The sequence below is a fragment of the Martes martes genome (assembly GCF_963455335.1).
Source record: "Martes martes genome assembly, chromosome: 5".
Lineage (NCBI taxonomy): Eukaryota > Metazoa > Chordata > Mammalia > Carnivora > Mustelidae > Martes > Martes martes.
The window spans coordinates 99,571,533-99,589,715 of record NC_137892.1 but is presented as its reverse complement, the minus strand read 5'-3'; the positions used below and the strand labels follow the sequence as shown (position 1 = coordinate 99,589,715).

Sequence of the window (18,183 nt, the reverse complement as noted above, 5' to 3'; positions counted from 1 at the left end):
GTTTCTTGTTCTATCACAGGCATAAGAAATCAGAGTTCAAAAATAGCATTTATTTTATTTTGTGTTTATTTCCTCTCTAGCCAGTTCTTTTCAAAATTAGTATAGAAATTGTAGAAAAGTTTATATAATTTGGAAAGTCTTCAAAATATTAAAAAACATTCTTGTGTAATTATAATATAGTCCTAGATGTATGGTATGTCTTAGTTATTGGGGCACACAGAGTACTTACTTTGTGCTAGACACTGAGATGAGTGCTTTCATGCTTGCAACATAACAATCTGAAGAGGTAGGTATCCTTCACCCTTCTTACTAACAAGGAAGGTGAGGAGTTAACTAGTTCAAGCTCACACAACCAGTAAAAGAGTCAAAGGTAATAATACTGGAATCCTGGGAGCCCCTGACTCAAGAGCAGTGAACTCTTTCCTGTGCAAGTTGGGAGTTCTCTATGCCTTGAACAACTAAAAGAAGCTTCTATGAAGAAAAAAAAACCTGAGATTAGGAAAACTGTTAACTCCAAGAAAATACTTAAACATATTGAAATATAGATGGACCAGTACATGCATACATATATATGTACATATATAAACATGTAGATATGCTTATATATATTTTAAATATATATATCTGTATAACCTGGTATTTTATATAAACCAAAGACTGTCTCTGATCAAATTCCTTATTATTTCAAGTGATTAATTTTTGTAAATACCAAATATCCATTATGTTTCTAAAATTACTTTTCAGTCATTTGCACAGTGATGCAGTGGCACTGATTAAAAGTTACGTATTATCTGCAATATAAGTTTTTAATGTCATATTTCTATTCTGTAAGCCATAGTTCAGAATCTTCTCAATCGATTACATATATGAAAGTTTAAAAGTTTAAAAATCCTGCTGAAGTTTTTATCAGTTTTGCAGGAATAAAATTTAGGTGTGAGTGTTAATCAGTGGCCCTCTTGGACGGGTTCTAAAAATGTTTACTTTTAAAAATCCTCAACCCTCAGTGCAGAAGATATCTATCTTCAGTCTTGATTATTTTTCACAGACTGTCTCTTCATACTGTGCTTTGTTTATAAATGTGCTCTATTTACATATTCATTATTTTATTAATATAAAGGCAATTAACTTATATTTTGTGTTTTTTGAACATAATCTAGATGAGGAAGAGGATGGCAAGACTCCAACTCAACCACTGTTGAAAAAAGGCAGGCATTTTTCATCATTTTATTTTAATCCCCTTTTCATACTGTTAACTCTTTAACTCCAACTCTGCTATTTTATTTTTTTATCTGAGTTTTATCTCCATGGCAAGGTGATGTTACAGTTATTTGTTGAATGCAGATTAGAAAAAAATCATCTTTAGTTCACCTGAAAAAGTTAAATCATCCCAGGGAAAGGTATTATATCAAAGACAAATTACTTTAAATCATCATAGCATTTCTGAAATGCTCAAACACTGAATGTCAATATTGTTTTTTTAAATTTAAACTGCATGGTTCAGATGATAAGCAGAGACACTGAAATGGGTCTCTTTGCCAGTGTCACTTGCATTCTTTACCATCAGTTGTACCCAGCCAAGCCCTTAATTTTGATACTAATATATTTTTCATTTCAAAAATTATAATATTTCTCACAGCCCTGCTGCGTTTGGGAGATACACAGTCATGTCCCTGTGCATGACTTTAATGAGAAGGAGATAGAGGTGAGAGTTATGGAAGAGTGTGGTTTGGCAGCCATACTATGTCATCATGCAAAATCATTCATCATGTTTGCGTGCATCATGGCAGCATGAGAAGTGAAGGACACAACCTACAGACGTGAGCAGGTTTCCTCCTGTGGATTACTGCTCATAAAAATTTAGTATAGGAGTCTCATAATAGTCATTTGCTTGCTCATAGAGTCAGTGCTGATTTTTTTTTTTTTAATTCCTGAGAATGTAAATGGGAACTCCCTTGGTATTTTGTTCCTGAGACCTGCAGCCGATGGTTCCCTTCCAAGGAGTTCCTACCATCTTTCTGTGCTTCAAAGAAAGATGTGTCATTACATGGCTTTTTCTTTGGGCATCACATACCGAGGGGACAAGTTAGGTCAAGATGAAGTTGTTCTTCCTTAGGCTTGGAGGTTTCACTGTGAGAATCATTAGATTGTATTCATTTGTCTTCCACTTCCTTCTGTCTTTTATATTATTGATAACAACATTATGTGTAAGAAATGTTTTTGATCTTTATATTATTGAGGAACCACATTATAAAAGAAATATGTTTGCAGCATAGGCATAAACTTAATTTGTCCAGTTAGCCTAAAAACAAAGTCTAGCAGTCAGTTATAATTTTCTTGATTGGTAATTATGATTCTCTTTCATTCACAGTGCTTCAAAATATTTTAAATTAGGCAAGACAATTTGGATGAGTTTAGCTCTTGTATAGCTCTTGTAAAAAGATACATTTACCTGTAACCATTTTATAAAGTACATTTAAATTTTAAACAACTGAAAACTTATGATGGACTCCATAAACAACTGTCTTCATTATAAACCTTTAAATACACAAAAGTTAGGAAACTGTAGGAATTCAGCAAAAGGGACTTGAATATTTATCTCCCTTACATCTTATTTTTCTGGTTAATCATTTAGAATCCAAAGGCCCTGCTGTGCCCTTAAATGTAGCTGACCAAAAGCTTCTTGAAGCAAGTACACAGTTTCAGAAAAAACAAGGAAAGAATACTATTGATGTCTGGTGGCTTTTTGATGATGGAGGTAAGGTTGTTGATACGCTTTTTAGCAATTTTATGTATACTGAGGTTGTGGGAATTTAGTACTGCAAAAGGCATGTATGCTTTGCTCATAGACAACATTCCCCGAAACAATAGGATTGATTTCAGAATCTGGTGTTGGGCTCAATTGTTTTCTCTTCAGTGTCATTCACTTTGAAAGTTGACTGGTTCTTCCTTGTGCTCATGACCTTAATATTTTTTTTTAATGTGACTCACCATTTTTAGCATATCACTAGATTTGAAGTACCATTTGATCTTTCATCATAATTGGTTCAAGTTGTGTCATTTTGGTAGAAATCTCACAGAAGTGATGCCTTGCTCCTCTGTCTACATCTTATCGGGGGCACATGATGTGGATTTACCTCATCATTGGTGAGGTTTACGTGACCACTCAGTAAGATGGGTTTCACTAGATCTTTAGAATGAAAAGTGACTGTTGCCTTTGTGTAGTTATATGTATGAGGGGATGGGAAGGCATTTAGGGGTTATGTTAATAGGCCACTGTTACTGCAACTTTTACCACCCCCCATCTTTAGCACCCGTTGATAGTTTTGGCTATTGTTACTGTTGGTGTGGTATGGTTGTGATTGTCACATGATGATTTTCCAATCCCATTAATTCTTCCTCATTTATTAGTTGACATTTTACTGTAAGGAAGGAGCCTTCTTATTTCTATATTTGTGGATTCATTGATTCCCATTGTATTCAATAGGAGATGATTTGTCATTCTCATGATTTGTTTTGGTGTTCACATTGTTCCCATATTTGGTCAACAAGATCCAATGGAGGCCAACTTGTATGTGTGTTTGGCATTTCCCAGCCATTTTTTATTTTCTGATATAACGAGATGTTCTAGGCTCACTTTAGTACTTTGCCTGCACCAGCTGTTGAATCACCATCTACACAAGGAGCCCAGTTGCTTTTAGTGGAGAATACTATTTAGGAACAATGATCCTGGCATTAAATATGCTTATTGCTACTAGGGTGTCCCTGCTTTCCCTGGCCCTCTCAGTGGATGGGTGCTGGAAACACACATGTGTATGTTTGTACGTGTAGGTATAGTTTGAAAACCAGTTCCACTTCAACACTGCAGACTTTAGTCCAGCTTCTCCCTTCTTGTATTTCTCATTTCAGTAAGAAACCTGGCTCCCATTATGTTCAGTGAATTCTCTCACTTCCTCACTCCTCCTATATGTGACTGATCTCCTTACTCTGCCAGGCCACTCTCCCCACCTCACTGCCTTCCTCAGATGGGCTGGATTCCATTGGGCTTTCTTCTTTGTTAAGACCTACCTCATGGCTTTTTGACTGAATTATTAAGGAAGGACGAAAAGAAATTTTTTTTTTAATATGGAGTTGTAGTAAACATGTTTTTAAAGATTAAATTGACTTAAAAGCTCTTAATTGAGACATTAGCATATAGTAAATGATTTTTTATATTTTTATGATTCAGGTTTGACTTTATTGATACCTTATCTTCTGACTACCAAGAAAAAGTGGAAAGACTGTAAAATCAGAGTATTCATTGGTGGGAAAATAAATCGAATAGACCATGACCGGAGAGCGTAAGTCTATTTAAGTTGAAGAGCATTTATCTTATTACAGTATCTATCTCATTATTACAGTATACATTTGGTAGGGTAAAACAGAGACAATCCAGAAAATGTCAGTCATGTTGCCCTGTTCTATACTGAAACTAAAAATTCTAGTTACATGAATAAAACCATATTCCCTTTAATTTAGTCTTCATGTTTAAGTTATAGGTACTTAGTGTTACTTGATACCTATTATTTTTTCCTACATTGACATTTTAGAAAGTATTAAAAACTTGGAGCATTAGACTGTTAAGCAACTTTTTAAAACAAAATCAGGGGATGTCCCCTGAATTACATATTTACATATGAGATACATTTTTTAGACTTGAAGACAATAGAAATGTAGGATGCCATTGTCACCCATTGTCTTATTTCTGCTGCGCTGTTCTATTCTAGTTCTGATTCCTGTGCTTCACTAAGTATGCCATGCCCTGTCTTGGACCTTTTCAGCATATATTGTACACATTGCTCCTGAGTTCACATTTGGAAACCAGAGCTCTGGTCATATGATTCCTCTGCCCAAAGCACTTTCAATTTGGTCTCTGTTGCATGCCCTGTTCCCCCAACTCTGCCTTATACTTCATTTTACAGTTCTGCACCTGCCCTAAACAAGCATGCCATTTCAGACATGTACTCCTTCCTACTCTTTCCTCATCTCTGCTAGAAATAGCTCTTTGCTTGCCCTTTCTTCTCTATGGAAATACTCCAACCTTTATGTCCAGCATTGCTATCACTTTCTTCATAACACCTTCCCTCATTTTTTTTTAATCCTTGTCTCCCCATTAGTTTTTACCCTTCCTTCCTGAAAAACAACATACTTGGTACCATTCATTGCATTCTGGGGCTTGTTATATATTTATTTTCATGCCTTAGATTTGAGTTTTATGGGCCCTGACACATAAACACATAGTCAGTTTATACTGGAATTCAGCGAAGTGTCAACTCATCTCAAACAGTGAAGTATGCAAGAAATACTAGAAATAATTTAAAAGCTAGACCTGTAGTCAGTCTGTTTTCTAATATCCTAATTTAGAAAACTCTTGTGATTAAAGATAGAATCCTGTTTGCTAACTGCTTTTCCTTCCACTTTTCTGCTGTTGTCACCAAGGCTTCACTGCCAACTATGCCTCCGAAAAGGGATTTCCTTTCTTTTTTTTTTTTAAGATTTTATTTATTTATTTGACAGAGAGGGAGATCACAAGCAGGCAGAGAGAGAGGGGGAAGCAGGCTCCCCACTGAGCAGGGAGCCCAATGTGGGGCTCGATCCCAGGACCCTGAGACCATGACCTGGGCCGAAGGCAGAGGCCTAACCCACTGAGCCACCCAGGCGCCCCAATGAAAAGGGATTTCTTTACTAGAAGCTCAAAGACTTATTGGAGCCCCTTTTTCATGTCTGTCCTGGTCCCCCCACCTCAGAAATTCTGTGAACTTCATTTGGCATAGTTATAGCTTTAGTTTTGCCCCAAGAAAGTCCTGTTTAGACCTTGAGATACGCATTCTTCATGGATGGAAGAATAATCCAAAAATAATTAAACCTACAAGTGTTTACTAGTTTTTGCTGAAAATCCATATACTTACCAGTGTAATTTGTCTAAAAAAGTCTTTATTGAAGTAGAGCTGGCGCACGGTGTTCCATTAGTTGCAGATGGACAGCGCGGTGATTCAGGATCTCCGTGTGGCCCATTGTGCTCCCCACAGGTGGGGCTGCCGCGGGCCACTGTACAGCACTAGTAAATATCCTTGACTCTGCTCCCCAGGCTATACCTGCCAGCCTTGCAGCTTGTTCGCTCTGTAACTGGAGGTCTATTCTCACTCCCCGTAACAAAAACTAAATTTAAAAACTAGTTCAGATTTCATTATTAATGTCTTGCTCTACCCATTCATTATTGGATACTAAGATGTTTTCAGAGAAAGTAAAAGAATGTAAGAGGAGTCTCTACTCAGGGGATTTAGATGTCTACTTAGTTGAACATACCATGTAAATTAATTCAGATGTACTTTGCCTAGCACCTGATACCGTTTTCCTATAAATCCTGCTTCTTCAGATGTACTGATTCAGCCCGAATAGAATAAAAATACTTACATACAGCTTTCATGTCTCTCAATGCTATTCATTTTTGTTTTAGGATGGCTACTTTGCTGAGCAAGTTCCGGATAGACTTCTCTGATATCATGGTCTTAGGAGATATTAATACTAAGCCAAAGAAAGAAAAGTAAGTTGTTGCGTAAATTACTCTGTACAGATTTCTGATTTTTTTATGGATGACCTACTGAGATATTCCAGTAATAGATCATTCAATTTTAACTACCTGGGGTTTTGTCTTCTGTTAATTATGTGTGAAGTTAACTCTTTTTAATCTGGCACTGATGGTTGGCATGCCTATAGCAGATACCAGAGTAAGTCTAAAGGGCTTTCACTTTTCAGAGAATTCAGCTACTGTTGCCTAAGTAATTTCTAAAACTCCTAATGCCACAGAAATTCCACATGGTTCTTTACATTTCCATTGTTCATGCCTGTATTCGTTACCACCACTCAATCCCTACTCCATGTTATATATTACTTTTTTACTATTTTTCTTTATTACTAAAATAGGTGAATCTAAGAATCTTGTTGGCAGCTGTGATGAAAATGTATGTAGGTTGAGGGGGGTGGTGGGCATAGGAGCAGGGGTTAAATATAGGCAGGTGAGTGTGAGCAGTTGAAATTGCAATTCTGTTATTGTGAATCCAGTTCTAAATTTCTTAGCAGTTTGAGGGCACCTGGGTGGCTCAGTGGGTTAAGCCGCTGCCTTCAGCTCAGGTCATGATCTCAGGGTTCTGGGATCGAGTTCCTTATCGGGCTTTCCGCTCAGCAGGGAGCCTGCTTCCCTCTCTCTCTCTCTGCCTGCCTCTCTGCCTACTTGTGATCTCTCTCTGTCAAATAAATAAATAAAATCTTCAAAAATAAATAAATAAAAAATAAATTTCTTATCAGTTTGAGAAACTAGCAATTGCTGTTTTCTAAATAGGTTGCCAAAGTGATGGTTATAAATTAGGGTATGGGGAGGAGCATAATAGATGGAAAACACTAACTTCTCAAGTACTAATTTAGCATTTGAGATCTTAGTGTTAAGGAATTTGAATTGAAGTTAATTGTCAGTAATCTTTCTGGGTTTTGTTTTGTTTTGTTTTTTAAGTATTGTAGCTTTTGATGAAATGATTGAGCCGTACAGACTTCATGAAGATGACAAAGAACAAGATATTGCAGATAAAATGAAAGAAGATGAACCATGGCGAATAACAGACAATGAGCTTGAACTCTATAAAACCAAGGTATTCTGTCTCTTCTGCTTTCTTTTTCTTAATATTCCATTGATTTTTTTTTTTAAAAAATAAGGAAGACGTAAGTATCAAGAACTGTCATTTTTTATGGGAGGAATCAGTTGTATAAATTCAGTGTCATTTAAGTTGGATCTGTATGTGAACAGTGTGTATAAATCATCAGTTCTTTTCTAAATTAAGGTTTGGATATTTTTATTACAGCAAAATTCTTTTGATTTCTTTTTGTTTACTTATAGCTCTATGAACTACACTAAATTCCGCTTTTCACATGGTCCGGGAATGACTTTGTCCTGTTTCATTTCAGACCTACCGGCAGATCAGGTTAAATGAATTATTAAAGGAACATTCAAGTACAGCTAATATCATTGTCATGTAAGTACTGTCTATACTAAGATTTTCATGAGCGTTCATTTTATGATATTGCAGTTTGGATCAATTTCCATGCCAAGTACATACCTACATAAACCTCAGTAATGACTTAACAGTTATAAGGAAGAAAAAACAAACTTTTGTTAATATACTTTGCTTTAAGCATATAGAGAAATCATTTAAGGGGGGAGGAAAGTAAAACAAAAATCTTAAACCTTAAGTTTATATGAATCTAAGTCATTCTTTTTTCATAATAGTTTATGGAATTTTTCTTTTATCTTTTTTCCCACCTTTTAAAAATTCCTTAGCTTGAAGGACATTACAACATAGCCATTAAGCCTTTGTGGGGTATGAGGGCCTCAAGTTAAAATTTGGACCCCAGGGTGAGGTGTGAGACATCTGGCTGGCTCAGTCAGAGCATTTGACTCTTGATGTTGGGGTTTTGAGTTCAAACTCCACATTGTAGGGGTAGAGTGTACCTCAAATAATAATTTTTTTTTAAAGTGTAAAAAAAGGAAAGTTTGGACCCAGGGCAACATCATTATAGAAATAATACCATCAAGTTATCTTGGGGATGAAATTTAAAAAGTGGTTCCTGTCTAGACTACACCCCTGTGTTTCACACACAAACTATAAAGACAGACGTTCTATCTTCTATTGGATCTAGGGGCTATCTGGCTGTTCTTTTACTGAGTCAGATTAGTTACATATTACTTGAACCAAAATTTTCTCCATCATGGAGCCAGGGTCCTTAGATAGGTTAAAAAAAGTTCAGGCCTCCAAAAATAGGGAAATGATGAAATAAAGTCTTACCAAATGATTGTTATTTTGATTAACAAAAAACAATACAGTAGGAAATTTCAGCTTTTGCGGCTGCTGATCAGATATCTGTAATGGAATATGTTAAAACAGAAATCTGGAAACACTCCCCAGAGCAGCTGGTTACTACTACCACTATCTACAGATAAAAATGAAAGCCCAGAAAGATAGGAGAAGTTGAAAATTAATACGTAGAATTAATTATGTTTGAATCTCATTTACCCAAGTGTGGTTTCTGCTTTCTTACTTTAGGTAGAAACATTCCTTTCTCCTAGAAGAATTCTATCCTTATTAAAGAATGGGGAATGGGAGGTTTAACATTAGATACCAAATGTGTTGCAGTTTATAGAAATACTCACTTCTGTTCTTATTAGGTGAATTTTTAAAAAGCTTTTGTTCAAACATGAAAAAGGGAGAATAGTGATATGAGTATAGTCACTGCTACACTGTGTTCACAATTTGCCTGCACTCCAAAATGATTTGTATAACCACTGTACTTTTATTTACTATTATTAGTGACTCAATATATAATATTTATTACAGTTTATTTTTCTCAACTTAAATGCATGGCCTAATTTCCTTTCTTTTTTGATACCAGGAGTCTGCCAGTTGCCCGGAAAGGTGCTGTCTCTAGCGCTCTCTATATGGCGTGGTTAGAAGCTCTATCAAAGGACCTACCACCAATTCTCCTAGTCCGTGGGAACCATCAGAGTGTCCTTACCTTCTATTCTTAAAGGCCCTGTACAGTGGACAGCCCTCTAGATGGTACTTGAGTGCCTAGAAGTCACTGAAATCTTCAATGACACATTAACATCACAATGGCGAACTGTGACTTTTCTTTCACTTTTTCATTAATTTGAAAGCACACAGGGAAGTTGCTCCACTGATATGTGTATGGAGACTTCAATTTTAGTCAGTTCTGTATTTCAGTCTTAATGAATGATGATGATTCCTTGTTGTTGGACTGACGCTCACGAGAGTAAAGTTTTCCTTTGCTACTTGAATAGCAATAAAAGTGTGTTATTTTGTGATTGATGAAAGGAGTACAAAAAGCCTTTAGCCTTGAGGTGCCTTCTGAAATTAACCAAATTTCATCCATATATCCTCTTTTATAAATTTATAGAATGTCAAATTTTGCCTTCAGCTGTTATTTTCGTTTCTAGTCTCTCCCACTTAAAATGAAATGGACACTGCTTTCTTCTTCCATTGACCAATTAGTGTTGAGTACTGTATGTTTTCTATTACTTTTATAAAGGTATCTGTTAGATACTAAAGGCAAGAATTAGGGCAAGTTAATGAAACATGCAAAAAAACCCCAAAACAAACAAACAAAAAATGGTAGCCAAAAAGTGACCCCAAGGTTAGGTTTGTAGGGGTATGTATAAATTGCGGATCTAGAGAAAGAAGACCCAATAAACCTTTCTTTTTTTAAAATCTCTAATTGGCTGTTATTTGTATTTTTATTTGAAATCTTAGGGAAGGGTGAAGATTTATTCGGTACTTCTGTATACCATGCTGAAAAATCCCGTATTGTCATTCTTTAGACCAAAGTCCTCAAAATCATTTGTATCTATAAGAAGAGAGATCTGTCCTAATTTAGTTTTCCTCAAATTTTGAGGGACTTTTAAGAAATGCTAAAAGATTTTTCTTGAGGAAAATTAGACAAAGCAATGTCATTAAGTAGAATATTTCAATAAACAATGTGTGGGATTCCACTATACATATCCTTTATAAATCATTAAAATTTTTAGTGTTTCATCAAATGGTTAAATGGACCACTGGTTTCTTAGTGAAATGTTTTTAGGCTTAATTCATTCAATTGTCAAGTATACTTAGTCTTAATTAATATACTCAGGTTTGAACAGGTTATTCTGAACATTTAAATTTAATCCATTCTTAATACTTTAAAACTTTTGTGTTAAGAAAAACTGCCAGTTTGTGCTTTTGGAATGTCTGTTTTGACATCATAGTCTACTAGTACAATTTTGACAGTGCATATGTACTGTTACTAAAAGCTTTATATACGATTATTAATGTGAAGTTTTTCATTTTTTATTCAAGGAAGGATTTCCTAAAAACATTTCAAGGGATATATGTCTACATATCTGTATGTGTGTATGTATGTGTATATGCATACACAGATGCATATGTATATATATAATGACATTTATGTTGCTGGTTTTTTGCATCTTAAAGTGATCAAGATTCATTCAGTTAACATTTTTTGGTTTCAGTAAACATAAGTTCAAAATTAGATTGAAAGATACAGGATTCACGGAAAACAAAGGTGATCATTCGAAGGGCACGTAACTTCGCACAGTTACTGTTCAGTGATAAATGGAGAACAGTTCATTCAGTCAGTTCATTGGTATAAATTTTGGTGGTGAAGAATATATGCAGGTTTTCATGAATCTTGGTAGATATCATTAAAATCACTACTGCTGTCAGTAGTGCAGTCTTTTTGCTGCATGAGCATAAACGAAATGAAAAGTGGAGATCTGGTCATTTTGAATTCAGAATGTTAAAATGAAGTAATTGTTTTTCTAGGTTTTTTTTCCCCTACATTATAACTCACAGCATTGTTCCCTTTATTGCAGGTTTTGTAGTGTTTCGGGGGAAGACAGTAGAAATGTCTATATTCAGTAAACAATACCATGTTTGAACTTTTTAAATGGATAATAGGGCATGAACTGAGTGCTGCTATCTTGAAAATGTGCACAGGTACACTTATTTTTTTTTTTTTTTTTTTTTAGTTTTTCCCATTCAGGAAACCATCATTGTGATCTGTACTGCAGGAACCAAATGTCATGCATCATACATATGTGTATAAAGTACATAAAATATATCTAAATATGCATAATGGGGGGAGGGTAATATTGTCTGTGAAATAATGTAAGAAGCTTTTCACTTAAAAAAAATGCATTACTTTCATTTAACACTAGACAAACAGGTCAAAATTTTCAAGGTTGTTGTAGTACTCTAATAAATTTCAGCAATTCTTAGAGATGCTAGCTAGTGTTGAAGCTATTCTAGTTTATTTTGTTTATGCTAAATTTGATTATTTTAATGCCAAATTTTTTTTGAGTTCTAATCATTGGTGATAACTTGGAAATAAATATGCAATGGCATTTGACAGTTCATTATTCCTATAGGTAAATACTCATTGGGTTTAGAGAGAATGGTGGTGTTAAGCTGATGATTAATTAAATCATATATTTATTTGTTACATTATTTCATTGTATTTTAGGTTTCCTTTTGCATTCTTTTTATATGCTTTCTGACATTACCTATTTTTAAAGACTATGGAAATAATTTAAAGATTTGAGCTCTGGTGGATGTTTATCTACTAAGTTTGAAAATGTAATATTTTGATAATACTGTACTATAACTGTCACACAGATGCTTTTCTAATGTTTTAACGTTGAGTATTGCAGTTGCTGCTTTGTACAGAGGTTACTGCAATAAAGGAAGTGGATTCATTAAAACTATTTAATGTCTACTCTTCTATTTTATCTGTTTTATTAACCTTTGGTGACTTTGTGATGTACCCTCATTTATGTAACTGTTCTTTCACAATGTCTGAGTTGTTTACTGGCTTTACCTTTAAAATTTGTATGTTAGAAAGTTGTTTGAAATTGTGCACTATCCCTAAGCCTTTGAAATAATCACTATTGATACTTGACAGTGTGATTGAACCCTAGAAGATGCAGCTCATTTTGATTTTTTTTAAGTGATTTTACTTTTCTAATTCTTTTTAAGTTATTTTATTTAAGTTATTTTAGACGAAAATGGATCCATAGTCTGTGTCTTTTCTTCAAACGATTTTTGGCTAAGCTAATGTCCAGTTTTATAACTGTACATTTCTCCTTTGAACGTTATAATAAGTATGTTATATACGCAGACAGTTAATTTTCTTTCTCTTACTCTTGGGAAAGCAACATGGAGCAATGTAGGGAATTTCCCGAGGTCATGTGGTAAATCAGTGAAGAATGTTGGCCCAGAGCCCGGATCTTTCATCTCCAGGGATATCTCTGTTACGCACTCACTGCTGCCTAATCCATAACTCAGAGGGTGAATAGACTGGCTGTTTCCATACTAGTCATCCAGTATTGCCGAGTGTGTGCTCAGGTAATGTGAACTCCAGTTAGAAATAGTTTGGCTACAGGCTGGCTTAATAGATCTGAAACCAAATATCAGTGTCCATTGCATGTACTTTGCTTCTTGTTTATTTTCCAAAAATCTACTATTCAGACTGGTGACTTCTTTGGGGAGTTAAAAGAGAATTCAAAGGCAACTACAAATGTGACATTTTCAAGTATCAGAGCATCCACCAGTTTTCAAAACAGGGTTGGAGTTCACCTTCCAGCCAGTATGTTTTGTTCCTTCACCAGTAAGAAAAGATAAATGCCTCTGACACAATTCTGTCTTGTATGTGTCAACAGGATGGTTGTAGGTTCACAGCAAATAGGTAGTAGTTAAATGCTTGACTGTTTGAGTAAAGATGGCACAAATCCTGGGAAACACTCACCAGAAAGTACTGTTTAATTTAGCTAGTTTAGGTAGTAGACACCCAAAATGTGTTGGTGGGTTAACCAGCTCAATATACTTGTTTTTGTAGATGAATAAAATACCTAAAGGTCTAAGTCCTGTTGCTCTTTATGGAATCGGGCGGCAGTGGTCAGAGACCTCTTTCACTTGTGATAGGCATTTTGGGTAGGCTATTAAATAGCATTGAGAACTTAAGCCCATTTTCTCCTCTTGAATCTACCCTTGAATTTTGTGTTAGGTGTGAGCAAGTATTGTTTTAGGGAAAATATGAAGGCCTTTGAATTGGTCCCCTGCCCCCTTATACAGCCTTACCTGTGCCTGCTCTACTCCTAGATCCGTAACTCATCCCCCAAAATCTGGCATCATGTCCACACATAACCTTTGTTCCCCTCTTCTCAAGTACGAATGCAAATTAGCAAGATGTTCTGACCACAGCTGCAAGGAGAATGTGTTTTTTTGATCCACAGCATAGGATCAGTGATCCGTGGACACTGAACGCAAACAGAGAGGTCTGGAACTCAGTACTGGTCAGAATCTCATTAGATAACTGCTGCCACTTTTGAGATGGGGAGAGAAACATGGAGATTCTGTCCTAGAAGCGTTCCCTCACCTGGTCTAAAAGAAAGCCGTTTACAGGGTTGTTTTACGGCTTATATCTCTAATAACAGATAAACCAGAAAAGCTGTAAAATGAAGTGGGCAGAGTTTTTTATTTACATACAGTACACATCAAGGCATATTAACAACTACTTCTGTGAGAGGCAATTTTACTTTTTTAGACGTACATTTAGCCCCAATTAAGCCATTTTTGAAAGAAGGTAGTAACGGTTTGAAAAGGGAGCTAGAAGGGTTTATCCAAATGACTGATAAGCCACAGGTTATTTTTATTACAACCGCTTGGCTTTTTTGCTTGTCTAAACAACTCTCCTTCAAGTTCCTAAGAAACTTAATTAGTTAAGAAATTTAAAAGATGACAGATGATTTGGGAAAGGGGGAGGGGGCGGGGAAGGTGGAAAGTTAGGCTTCAAGAAATATTCAGGGATTGTGAAAGATCGGCTTCTTCATGGCTAAAAGTCTTGCCCTCATACTTCCCATTCTGGGAAACAGTGGATGGTGAAGAATGGAATTAATTTCTTCCTCTGTATTTCAAAATCCTTTGATCATAATGCGCATCTCTGAGCTACATGGTACTGATCTCAGAGGTGTACCCTACATCCTTGAGGTAGTCTATGACTTTCCCATCAGTAAAGATAATCCTTTGTTTACTGTCTATGCACCTGCGAGTTCAGTGTTATTGACATAAGTTTCACACATGGGCTTTTTTCAGAAAGTTGATAGTAATGAAACACAGGTGTATTATGCATTGATACACTAACTAGAACAGTGGTGTGCTTCAGAATCATCTGGAGAGTTTGTTAAATCCTACAGTACTCCTGCCGAATCTATTCTGCATGAAATTTCTCCCCTTCACATCCGCTGCTTCTCAGGATAACCCTCCCTTCTTTATGGCTCCCTTTTTCCTTCACGCACGCCCCACTGCCTTTCTTCCACAGCACATGAGTAATTCCATCTCCCCTCATGCCAGCCATGAACTCAAATAACCCTCCAAATGCCTCATGGCTTTCCTTTTATATTAATTAGATGTTTGTCAGTGGCAGGAATAGAGCCCAGAGCCGGCAAATAGAGAAGGGAAGGCCAGGAAGAGAGCCGACTTCAGGGACTCTGTAAAAGCAGAGACTCAGAGCAGCATCCTTAGCGCTCTGTCTCTCGCCCTTTCCTTCTCTCTGGTTTGCCTCTCCAGTCTTGACGTGACTCTTAAGGTAGACTGTCACCACAGAGAGTGATCAGTGACTTCTGAAAAAAAAAAAAAAAAAAAAAAAAAAACAAGTAGTTGGGCAGCAACTGTAGTTGAAAGATGGCATGTTGTCAGGGGGCCCATACCTTCTCCCTTGGGTTTGCCCTTAGAGTCTAGGGTTTATGCGGCCCTGGAACTGAGGGAAGAGCCTTGGAGTTTACCTCTGCGCTGACTGGCTGCTGCTCCAGGGGCTGCGCTGCCCAGGCTCCAGCATTTGCTTCCGAGGTGGACAGCTCTACAGGCTTGATCTAGGCTGCCACCACCTTTTCTAGGTTCCCAAAGCTCTGCAGCTCAGCACTTTGTATCTGTTCCAGCCCTACTTTCCACCCCAGCCCAGCAGTCACACAATCACACCCAGCTCAAAGTGGGTGCTCAGAGGCCACTGAGCAGAGAATTCCTGCCCCCCTTATCCATGGCAGTTCCATTTGGGGCACCTGTTTTGTCTTTTCTCCTTCGGGTGGTATGTCTCCAGCGCTCCCACCCATACCACAGGGCGGGATCTCCCCAGCCCTGGTATAAGAACCAGCTCTGCTTTCTCTTCCTCTTTTCCTGATGAGTCTTCATGGATAGGAAAATGCAGGCAAGCTCAGGTAATGGGCTCCAGATCACAGAAGTGGCTCCTTTTCCTACAGATCTAGAAATGCAGTAACCATTCAGAATGCAATAGAGTCTTCCCTCACCAAAACAGGCAGAGCATACTTTTTCTAAAACAACTGAAAACAGTCTGGTTAATTTTCTCTATTATGTTGCATTAAATCTCAACATCTCACCTTATTACCCTTGAACACCAAGTCCAACAAACCTAAGAAGCATGGTGCAAGATTAACTTCTCTTTGGGAAGATACTCATTAGTCCTCAGACTGAGGTGGAGAGAGGCAGAAATTTGAGATGTTTCGGAGAAAAATTCAATAGGATTGAGTGATGGGTTCTCCTCCTGTGTGTTGAGCATGAAGATGGGGTCACTCATGGTGCCTTGATGGGTTGAGTATTTTTTTTTCCTCCTAATTTGGGAAAGATGGGAGATAAAAGAGGATTCCCATCAACAGAACACTTCTTATGCTATCTGTTTATATATTTTAGCTTACTTAACTATCACCAGACCCCTCTGGAGTGGGGAATATTTTCCTCATGGTAGAGTTGAGAAGCAAGGCTTGGAGGAGATATGAGCACAGTAAGCAGTGGAGTCAGGGCAGGAACCTGGGTCAGCTTCTGGAAAGTCTACTCCACACTTCATTTCTTCTCACAGGGGGGCCTTCCAGTCCTCTTATCCTCCTTAACTTCTCCGAAAAAACGTGGTCTCCTGTAGTAAACAGAAAATCATATTCCTATCACTGAACTATACTGATGTCTTTCTTCCAGGTCACCTTCTAAAAAGTTCAAGAGACTGGGGCGCCTGGCTGGCTCGGTTGGTAGAGCATGCAACTCTTGATCTTGGGGTCGTTGAGTTTGAGTCCCAAAGTTCAAGAGATAGCTTTGTTTATCAGTTATTCTAGTACAAGTTCATCCAACAGAATATGTCAGCCCTCTGTGCAACCTGAGCTCAATGTGCAGCTTTCTGCCAAGAAGCAAATTTTGTGCCATGGTTTTACCAGTAGAAGAGTAACTTTGACATTTTGAATTACTTAAGTCTGTTAGAGGTATGATCATGACTTTCCCTCTATAGACTGCTATTTGCAAGACAGTGGTATCTTTTGGAAGTTAATGACTATCTCCATAGGTTGATACCTTAGAGCATACTTTTATAGGATTATGAGGAAAAAATTCCATGTGATTTAGGTCATTTCTAATGAGGGGGAGAATAAAAACACAGAGCATTTCTTCTCTGGATTTGTTTCTTCAGTCATGACACCTGAAAAAGTTAATGGACATGATAAAAATATTCAGAAAGTATGTCTCTTCTAGGAAACAAATCCAATTAAGAGATGAGAAAATATGTAAAAAAGGAAAGGAATATATGAAATGTATAAATTTGGAAATTATACAAGCATGCTCTAGTTAATTTAAGCTAAAAAAAATTTCAATGCATAGTGACTGATAATTAACAAAGGATTATTAAAATGGACACAGCAAGAAGTAGAAAACTTAAACAGCATGGAATGAACTGAACGTTAACTTAAGTGCTATCTCCAAAGAAGGTTCTGGCCCAATGATTTTTTTTTTTTTTTTTTTTTTGGTTCTTTTAACTAGCATGTAATATATTATTTTCCCCAGGGGTACAGGTATGTGAATCATCAGGCTTACACATTTCATAGCACTCACCTTAGCACATACCTTCCCCAATGTCCATAACCCAACCACCCTTTCCCTTACCTCCCCACACCCCAGCAACCCTCAGTTTGTTTTGTGAGATTAAGAGTCTCTTATGGTTTGTCTCCCTCCTGATCCCATCTCGTTTCATTTTTTCCTTCCCTACCCTCCAAACCCCCCCACCCTGCCTCTCAAATTCCTTATATCAGAGAGATCATATGATAATTGTCTTTCTCTGATTGACTTATTTTGCTCAGCATAATACCCTCTAGTTCCATCCACATCATTCATTGCAAATGGCAAGATTCCATTTCTTTTGATGGCTGCATAGTATTCCTGTGTGTGTTTGGGTGTGTGTACGTGTGCCTGCGTGTACCACATCTTTATCCATTCATCTTTCCATAGTTTGGCTATATCCTGGATTTTGATGCTTCTCGCCTTTGCCACATTAGGGAAATTCTGTACTATAATTTGTTCCAATATACCTTCTGCCCCCCTCTCTCTTTCTTCTTCTTTTGGAACCCCAATTATTCTAATATTGTCTCATGGTATCACTTACCTCTCGAATTCTCCCCTTGCGATCCAGTAGTTATTTATCTCTCTTTTTTCTCAGCTCCTTTGTTCTACATCATTTGGTCTTCTACATCACTAATACTCT

At 36.9% G+C, this 18,183-nt stretch overlaps 1 protein-coding gene across 2 annotated transcripts in view; it reads left to right on the top strand.

Annotated features, from left to right (window-relative positions):
* Nucleotides 1-12,364, top strand: part of SLC12A2 (solute carrier family 12 member 2) — a gene marked incomplete at its 5' end in the record, with an annotated part of 107,687 nt that extends 95,323 nt beyond the window's left edge. The window contains 7 exons of one of the 2 annotated variants that reach the window (XM_080803681.1): nt 1,158-1,205; nt 2,633-2,755; nt 4,226-4,337; nt 6,494-6,580; nt 7,544-7,679; nt 7,993-8,060; nt 9,475-12,364. In XM_080803681.1, coding sequence (XP_080659807.1) covers nt 1,158-1,205; nt 2,633-2,755; nt 4,226-4,337; nt 6,494-6,580; nt 7,544-7,679; nt 7,993-8,060; nt 9,475-9,610 — 710 coding nt within the window. In that variant the 3' untranslated portion in view covers nt 9,611-12,364. The remainder of the gene's footprint in view (nt 1-1,157; nt 1,206-2,632; nt 2,756-4,225; nt 4,338-6,493; nt 6,581-7,543; nt 7,680-7,992; nt 8,061-9,474) is intronic. The other variant, XM_080803682.1, reaches the window with a different exon arrangement.
* Nucleotides 12,365-18,183: the final 5,819 nt, after the last annotated feature.